Source organism: Saimiri boliviensis, chromosome 1 (assembly GCF_048565385.1).
Source record: "Saimiri boliviensis isolate mSaiBol1 chromosome 1, mSaiBol1.pri, whole genome shotgun sequence".
Taxonomy (NCBI): Eukaryota; Metazoa; Chordata; class Mammalia; order Primates; family Cebidae; genus Saimiri; species Saimiri boliviensis.
The window spans coordinates 164,698,086-164,707,917 of NC_133449.1; the positions used below are offsets into that span (position 1 = coordinate 164,698,086).

The 9,832-nt window shown below is 38.1% G+C and overlaps 1 protein-coding gene across 2 annotated transcripts in view; it reads right to left on the minus strand.

Annotated features, from left to right (window-relative positions):
* Positions 1–8,604, minus strand: part of TRPC7 (transient receptor potential cation channel subfamily C member 7) — a 140,869-nt gene extending 132,265 nt beyond the window's left edge. The window contains exon 1 of one of the 2 annotated variants that reach the window (XM_074390395.1): positions 8,581–8,604. In XM_074390395.1, coding sequence (XP_074246496.1) covers positions 8,581–8,604 — 24 coding nt within the window. Of the gene's footprint in view, positions 1–7,812; positions 8,089–8,580 lie in introns of those variants that run through there. The other variant, XM_003933961.4, reaches the window with a different exon arrangement.
* Between the last annotated feature and the right edge of the window lie 1,228 nt (positions 8,605–9,832).

Below are 9,832 nucleotides of genomic sequence, written 5' to 3' on the forward strand. Positions count from 1 at the left end.
TACAGGTTCAGGCGTGGGGTAGTGGTATGGCTGCAGCAGGCAGAGGGCTATTGGCTTTATTTCCATTTGTATAAAGTGGAGAGAGCCAAGACACCCCTCTGTGTTTTGGTTTTCTCACCTGCACAACGCGGATAACTTTCATGTGCTGCAGAGTCTGTAGGAGGATTAAATGAGGTAATTTGTAGGTAGAAAGTGTAAGTCAATGTAGGTTTTATTCTGTTCCCTCTTGTCTCTTTTTATGCCCAGCTCTCCAAGGGCTGTGCCATAGAGTTGGCACCACAAATAGGCTGTTTTTTGTTCAGATGTGTCCTCCTGAATGCGCTCCTGCACCATGGCAAAACTGCAGCAACATGCACGCATATCATGCGTGTCTGTTTCTATGTTCTGTGCTATTCTATATGAGGACAGTGCTTTCTGGTTCACATGCAACCTAAGCACCCACTAAAAGGCAAGATGTGGCAGGGAGCAGGACCAGAATCCTTGCCACTTGCTGATTCTCAAACCTCCGTAGAGAATTCAGCCTTAGCTTCTTAAGATTGAGCCTGGACTTTTATATGGGTGGAAGAAATAGGTCGACTTACATGCTGGGTCCACTTCTTACTTATTGCTGTATCCCAGTGTGGCATAGTGTAGAGCTTAATACTAATACTACTAATAATAGCAGTTAACATTTATTAGGCACCTGCTATATGCCAGGTATTATACTGATAGCTTCACATATTAACTTGTGTAATTCCTGCATCAAATCTATGAGGAAGATGCTATTACTATCCTCATCCTCAGCTGAAGATACTAAGAGTAGGAGGACTAAAAGACAGACTTTGAAGTTAGAAGGTTTAGAGTAGAAGTCCTGGCCCCACTATTTGCCAGCCTTGTGACTTTGGACAAACTACCCAAGCTTACATTGCCAAGGTGTTGAAACAGTAAACTAGAGCTGCTAGTTTGCAACAGCCGTTGTGTAATTTGAGCTCCAGTCAGGGATATGCCATCTCCAGGTAGCCCTGATACCTTGAGCAAGTCCCAGCTGCTAGACCTCAGATAACTATGAAATAGATTTTTCCTAAGCCTCTACCAACTTGGACATCTTGGACTCTTTTGATTCTCCAATTGATCCTACCTTTATTTTCTATTTTTCTTTTCTATTCTACCCTCCCACTCACATCATTCAGAGAATATTAGAATGACATAATTTTTAACAAGAGTATGTCTGTTTTACTTGAATATTTGCTTTAAACTATTTTCCACAGTCCCAGAGAATTGTCTTTTTTTATTGCTTATGGCTTCATAAGCAGTACTCCATATTTCACTTTAGCCATTTTAAAAAATATTCAAAACAAAAATGATCACAGAGAATGGCTTTAAAATTAAATCCAATGTTTTGAGATTTTTAAAAAGTCATGCAATTTGCCTTGTGAATGTTTAAATTGGGGGCTCCATTTAGTTTTCTGCTCATTTTACCTTTTGACCTGCTCAAACCTTTTTGGTTTTAGCTCCTTGGGGGCCCTATGTCTGGTATAAAGCAAAGAATGGAGATCAGATCTTGGTACTCTAATCCTGCCTGGAGCTGAGTCACACTTCCCTTGGGAAAAGCTGCTAAATTACACAGTGGAACAGCTTCTTTATCTGCACAAAATAAAAAGAATAATTATTGGCAACTCCCTCAAAAGGCAACTGTGGCTGATAAATCCTAATAGAGAGCTCTGTACATCTTTAGGAAGAGTGTCTAAACCACCATTCACTTTTAAAAACTGCACTTTGATGAAAGATTGCTGGGAAAAAGATTGCCAGAATTCAAGTTCATGAGATCCTTCTGAGCCCATTTCTTTCAACAATGCCATCATTCCAGAGACAGTCTGCTCATTGGTACCAAAGGCAGACCATGGATTAGGAATCCCACAGAAACCTTTACAAGAGAGAAAGATTCACAAATAGTGTGCAGACATTTATTATGAAGGATTTTCAGAAGGAGAAAGGTTACTGAGTTGAAAGCTAAGCAGTTATCCCATTTGTATTCCCAAAGGGCCTTGTTTCAGGAGACGTAAAGAACTCAGTTTCAAGGCCTGTCATCTGGGCACATATATATATATAGGTGGAAGTTGAGCCCACAGAAGACTAATAATAATCTTTTTCATGGAAGTACTCAGCCTGTCCTATAATAGGCTTCTACTTCTCCCAGAAACACTTGTTTAGACTTAGCCATCACAGCTCAACCTGAGAAAAAGCAGTTTCCACTCAAAAGCATCTGAGCAGTGTGTCAGATAAGAAACAGCCACTGTCCGAGAAGAAGCCGGCACTACAGCTTGATTCCACGTCTCTTTTCCATTAGAGATATGCTCAAGAGGGAGAATGGGTCAGACTACAAGGTCAAGGGTACCCAACTATTACACAGCAACAAGCCATGGAGAGATTAACTCAAAGGAAATTTAATGACTACTGAACCAAGTCAGAGCAGAGAAATATTTCACAAGGAACACGTAAGTACCCAATCTAAATTCAGAGTCCCAGTGAATATCATAGACTCTGCAGCTTACAAACTTAAAGAATATTCAAGCATTGTTTGTTAACTCCACTCATTACAAACAAAACATAAAAAGCAAGGTATTAGCATTCCAATCTTTTAGGTGAAGAAACTCTGGTAGGTTGAGTGAAAAGACTAAATCTTAGGTCCAGAAACTTTGGACAAATAGTTTTTGCATAAGGGTAGGGCATCATATAAATCTTGATGTTTCTGTAATAATTATGTTTTAAAGAAAATAATATATGTATATAGCTAGTACTTGGCAGACATTACCATGTCCTCACCACTTGACATGCATTTTTCTGAATGACCTTGAAAGCAGACACCAAGATGTAGTAAGAAATAAACAAGACTGTCTTTCGCAGGCTTTAAAACCTCTGCCTTGAAACACATTTGGAGGCTGACAAAATTGTCAGTTCTACTCCTTTCCTAGCAGAATTTAGCATTAAAAAATGAAACCTTATGAGTCTTAGAGTCACATGCATGCATATAAGCAGATAATGGCATGTGCTATTCAGTGAAATTGCTTCCAATGCGAGGGGCTTCACAGTAGACTGTGGAGAATTGATGCAGATATTGATGGATGCCTTTTAACCTCACTGTGGGCTTCTTATTAGCTCTGATTCTTTCTTACCCTAATATACCTCTAATGATGCTTTTCAAACATTTATGCACTTATGAATATATTCAGCCACCATATCCTTGCGATTTAATCTTGATATCACAGACATTCATATTTTAGCTATACATATCACATGGGTTGGAAAAAATCCACAAAAGATGATATATCAGGAAGATAAAGTCACATAGCTCACAATAGCTGGTGGCCAAAGCTCACACCCATGAATCAGATGTGCTGCCTGCTGGACTCTGGTGATCTTATCACAGTTTTTGGGCCGAAGGTAAGCAAAATAATTCTCCCTAAAATGCAATTGGCATTTGATTGCCCTTATTTTAGTATTTTTCTTAAAAATAAACTTTGAACACAAATGCATTTTAATTTGCATATATTATTGAGATAATGAGTGATCAAACACCCAATTAAGAGACGTTTTACATTTTCCAGAAATATATACATTGACGTTTGATGTCATTCAGGAAAAGGATTCCAGTAGAATCAAAACCATATATGAGAGGAGGACTGATTATTAAACTCCCTCTTGATCCTTCAGTTGCTATTTTTATCAAGCTGCTCATACAGATGCATCAGCCAGTCTGAAGGAAGCCAGATGTCACTGATCCATGAAAAGTATGAATCTTGTGCCCTAAGTCCAGCTGCAGATGAGCATGACCATAAAGGCTTTTGGAGACAGAAATGGTGGTTACCGATGAAGAAAAGGCCACTTAATCAAAATGTCTCTTTAGAGATATTTGTTGTCTCTTTTCTAAAATTGCTACATGCATCAAAGGTCTCTATGGAAATTATCCAAACTTAAAATCAATTCAGGGCCGGGCGCGGTGGCTCAAGCCTGTAATCCCAGCACTTTGGGAGGCCGAGGCGGGTGGATCACGAGGTCGAGAGATCGAGACCATCCTGGTCAACATAGTGAAACCCCGTCTCTACTAAAAATACAAAAAACTAGCTGGGTATGGTGGCGCGTGCCTGTAATCCTAGCTACTCAGGAGGCTGAGGCAGGAGAATTGCCTGAGCCCAGGAGGCGGAGGTTGCGGTGAGCCGAGATCGCGCCATTGCACTCCAGCCTGGGTAACAAGAGCGAAACTCCGTCTCAAAAAAAAAAAAAAAAAAAAAAATCAATTCAGCCTGTAATGTTCCCCAACTGGATATAGAACCAAACAGAATCTGGGAGTCAGATCAAACACCCGGGAAAACCCAGCTTTGATCTGTGCATCCTCTCCCAAGAGTATGTATTCTGCGTTTTAGTTTAAAGCAAAATTGATGAAATAGTCAAGTTATTTGGAGTCTTCTCCTATACTACAATTCTCTCATCAAAATAAAGGTAGTAATAAAACCCATTCCTCATGTTCCTTAGGAGCACAGTGAAGATTAAATAATGTCTACCAAATGCCCTGGATACCATAAAGCCTTATACAAACGTCCATGACCATAATGATAAAAATCTTACCTATCAATGCACTGAAGTACATAAGTATTAAAATTGTCTCACATTTTACTATACGTTGATATGCTTAGTTTAGCTATTTTTCTAAATGACTATGTAATAGTGATATTTAACATATATTACACAATTGCCATTTAGACACTGTGCTAAGTGCTTTACATAAATTATTGTTTTAAATAAATTATCTTCTGATAAGCTTAGCTATTTTCCTGAATGACTACTTAATCATAGGGATTTACATTTGTTTCACATTAACCACGTTCCAGCCACTGTGCTGAGTAATTTATTGCATTGCCATTTATATTTATTTATTCATTTATTTTAAAAATAAAATATAAGGAGAAATTTAATGTTATATGTACTTAACACAATAATGCCAGATTACAAAGACAAATGGCAATGTAATGATGAATGAATTATAAATGTAAACATATTAAAAAGGAGGTAAGTACATAAATAACTAAGCAAAGATGATTAGAAATGTGTAGCGAACATGATACATTTGAGAACATGCATTATCATTTTAAGTTCTGACAAACTATATTACATGGTTTAGGTGCCATTGTCATTCCCATTTAACAGATGATGAAATGATGGTCAAATTAATTAACTACTTTTCCCAAGCTACACAAAGTATCAGTGGTGAACTCACTACCAAGGGTCTAGTCTGTCTGCTTTCAACATCTGTGCTTTTGGCTAGATGCCACTGCCAGCCATCTTCTTTCTATGTTTTTTTTTTCCTGAATTTCCTTAGACTATAAGTTTTTCCATTAGAGTTCAAGATTCTTGAGGGTAGGAAATACTCATATATACGGCATATGCACTTGGTGTCCTGTACTTCTGATGCCTGGCATATGGTGCTTGGTCAATAAGGTCAACAAACTTAATCCATTCCTAAATATTTGAATCTGGGTTGGTCATTTAAGAAGATCAGTACACTGGAGTTGTTAGTGTTTACCAGCATTTTCCTTCTCACAAAATATAGGAGCCATATAATTCTATAACTATTATTTCCTGATTATGACTGGCAACATTTAAAATAAGGTATGAATTCTTAAGTAAAATCAGTTTCCAATTAGCTCCACTATAAATTATGGCCCACAAGTTGCTAGATGAAGCAGCTAATATTAGAGGGCATATGACGTCTCTTGGTGCCTGAGGCAGAAAATTGAGACATTCTCGCTTCTTTAAAATACTCCTGAAAATTTTTACATATTTCCAAAGGCATCCAACTTATTTCTAAGTACAACCTTTTTTTATTATGTTGAAGTTGAGGGAAATAGTCAACATAAACTATTTATCATTGCGTTTTACGTGTTCCAGTAGCATTGGATATTAGTGGCTCTCTTTTAGTTTATTACAACTACATTAATTGTGGGTTTAAGTCATTTAAGTTTCCACCTAATCTACCGATAATAATTTGCTTGTACAACTTATATATTTTAAATAAAAGAAAAAAGATACCCACTTACCTACCCCATGATATATATGGGTTTATACATTTTACCAGTTAAATCCTACAGGAAACAAGTAAAGTATCATTCTTTTATTCATTAAAATGTATTATATTAAGATATACTTTCCAAATAATTCTACTAATGTGGTATGGTTTTTCCATTGCATCTTGGAATGGAAATATTATCTAGTGTTCCTGAATGTCAATAAGTGATCCTATTAGTAATTTATTTTCTACCAAATAACATCATTTAGAGAAGAAGTTATCCTCAATTTTTATCAAACTGCCCTGGGTACCGCCTATTCAAATATAACTAGTGCTTTGTATGTGCTTCTGTTTTCCTTTTTACTTTAAAAACCTTTATATTCCTATTTGGAAGTTGGAAGTTATGAAACTGGATGTCTATATCTCATTGTGTAGAGCTCCAGACGGAGCTGAAACAAGTTTTGATAGTTAAATTAAAAAAATTTTTTTTCTTGGAATAAAATAGGTATGTTTAACCTTTTAATGATTTCATTGACCACTGTGACAAGAGTCTGAAATAAACATCTACTACCTAGAAAGTAAGAGAGTCCCTTATATTATGAAATGACTAAAAAAAGTAACATGCTGAATATTTATCTGGAGGGAAATGTTGATTGCTTTTACTAAGCATGAGCTCCTGGTAGCTCTCATCCAAGATACCACATGCATTCTGCAATTAGCCTCAATGAGGCTCCACATAGTTCTGACTTTTTTTCTGGGTTAATTACTGCCTAAAGGAGTCTACATGCCCCCAAGTTCAGGAGCAAGTGTTTTGAGAAATATTTATGAAACGATAATTGTGACATAGAACCTGGTAAGTTTCTTTTAGTAATTGAATCAATGCCATTGTTAAAAAGATCTTGGAGATTGGGTTCGCATCACATCCATAATGAATATTCTGGATATAATGTGAATTCATTCATAAATCTGATGTGTGCCTGATACTTCAGAACTAAGACCCACCAGCAGGTGGCATTCTGAGGCAAAAATTCACTGAGTGCTACCATACAGGGTCAATCATTATTGCCTTTTCTGAATCTTCCCTGAGTCCATTACGCCTTTAAATCACAATTAATAGCAATAGCATTTTGGTTGTGTCTACTTGATCATGCATAAGTGAATTTACAATTTCAAATTTAAAGGGGAGATTTTGAGATTCAGAGTTTCAGAGCTCATGTCACAGCTCTGTCTAGATTACACCTCTTTTATTAGGAACATATTTATTATTTTGAAATGGATGTCTAAACGAGACATATAGCTCAGACCGTATTTTCAACAAGAAAAAAAGAAAAATGACAATCTCTTTTTTGCCATCTGTAGTTCTTTAATGGCAGCTACTAATTAGAATATAACCTCTTCCTTCTCTCATCCCCATATGTATATTATGATAAATACAACCACAGACATACCACACTAGAAAGCTGTCAGTAGTGAAGGGAAAGGAGAGACAGTACATATACACTCTTCTAGGAATAAAACTATATTACTCTAGCACAAAAGGAATAGGCTACCGAGATGAGTTGTCTATTTCTAAATGGCTTTGAAAACTTAGACATTCATAAGAAAAAAAAAATTCTCCAACTCAAGGAATAAGAAAGATCTCGGATCCATCTAAAAATCTAAGCAATGTACTAGAGGAAGAAGGCTGACAAATAAAAGTTCAGTTCCATATTTCAGCGATAACACAACCTCTACTGGGAAAAAAATATGAAAGAACCATCACAGCTGCTTACATTGAGGGTAATATACGCAGGCTTGTTCCTCCTCTAGATGACCGGAATCCGGTGCCGAGTCGCGGGAAGCTGGTTCCCCATGGGTGGCAGCCAAGGATGTACCGCTCTCCGTGGTGCTGAAGTATAGAGCTGAACAAGTGAGTGGAGTTGCAACGATGTGAAAGCGCGCTCCGCTTTTCTTTGTGCTGCAATGGTAAAAACTCGCCTTCCGAGGCAGAACTGTGTTACCGTCCGTTTTCTAATCTGGGGGAAATTTCCCAGAGAACATGACGGAGAAGGATCTGTGTGTGAGAGTGGCATGCAGCGTGGTGATGGGTTGGTATAGTCCCCACCCCCTCTCCCCGACGTAGCTTGAAAGGGAGGTAGCAACTCTGTCTTCCTACCATAGCTCCTCAGGATTTCTACCTGTCCCTTCCTCTGTCCCAGAATAGCGCGCGCGCGCGTACACACACACACACGCACACACACACCTCGTTATATAAGGCTGTTTGTTCTGGCTTCTGAGGCAGAGTATTCATTGGTTTAAACAAATGAGGAATGAGTTGGTTTCCTACCTGTTGTGTTTGTGTGTTTACACAACAAAGAGAGGGAGACGGTTAAGAAGAAAACTAAAACCAGAGAAGCCTAAAGAGCGACTTTCGTAAGTCTCATCGCCACACCACACTTTTCCTTTTGTGAGTGAGGTATCTTCTAACTTTGCTGCTTTGATTTATGGTCTTTTAGCATTGTCTAGGATCAGGAAGAGGTCAGTGGTGCAGAGCAAGTAACAAGACTAAAAGGATTACCTTTCATTTACAACTTCCCATTTTTGAAAGGAAATTCTCAATCCAAAATACAATTTCCCCAACAGTTCCCACTCTCACCAATTGCTATGTTACCAAATGGTCTATGATTCTTAAACACTGAGGTACTTTAATGACATCACTGGAGAGAAACTGTCTTAATTAAAACATTGCCTATGTTAGAAAAACTGCAATTGCTTCTACAATCTACCAGGGTTGCTGAACAATAAATCAAAGTGGTTACTGTATGAAATCAACTCACGGCTTAATAACTGACACTCTAAAAATGTTGCTGTGTGCAAGTGTGATACTTAGGGCTAAAGAGTTGCCTACCATTTTAGTTTTACATGCAAATGAGGTTGCATCGGTTTATTAATATGCTACTAGTATTTTCTTTGGAGACGACATGGTACATGGGAAAAGGCCTTGGGATTTTGACTCACTTATTAACTGTGTAACCTTAGACATAACACAGCCCACTGAATCTCACTCTCCTCATAAGTAAATGGTGAATAATAATAGGGTTTATAATGCATTCTACCAATTGTTGTGGTGATAATTAATTGAAAAATCACATACGGGTAGCCCCAAAGAGCTGGCATTTTAGGTGTGCATAATAAGTTTGAATGTTCTTTTTATTTTTTGAAAATTTGAGACAGGGTCTTACAGTGGTACAATCACGGCTCACTGTAGCCTTGACCTGCCAGGCTCAAATGATCCTCTTGCCTGAGTCTCCAGAGTAGCTGGGAATATAGGCAAATACCACCAGATCTGGCTAATTTTAAATTTTTGTAAAAACAGAGTCTCACTATGCTGCCTAGGCTGGTCTCTAACTCCTGAGCTCCAGCTATCTCCTGCCTCAGTCTCACAAAGGGGTGGGATTACAGGCATGCGCCACCATGGCTGACCTAGTTTGAATGTTCTTCCTCATCTACTTGCTCAAGATAAGTTAAGGTAGTTCTCTAATTCTGGGCATGGTGGCATAAACTAGCAGTCCCAGCTACTTGGGAGGCTGAGGCATGAGGATCACTTGAACCCAGGAGGCTGAAGTTGCAGTGAGCCACATGTCACTGCACTCCAGCCTAGGTGACAGAGTGAGACCCTGTCTTGAAAAGCAAGCAAGCAAACAAGAACAAAATCCTCCAAAAAGACTGGCAACAAATGAATTTTGTTCTTATAAGTCTCCACAGAAGCTCTATGATATTAATAATTATGTTTTGTTGGATAAAACACCATTC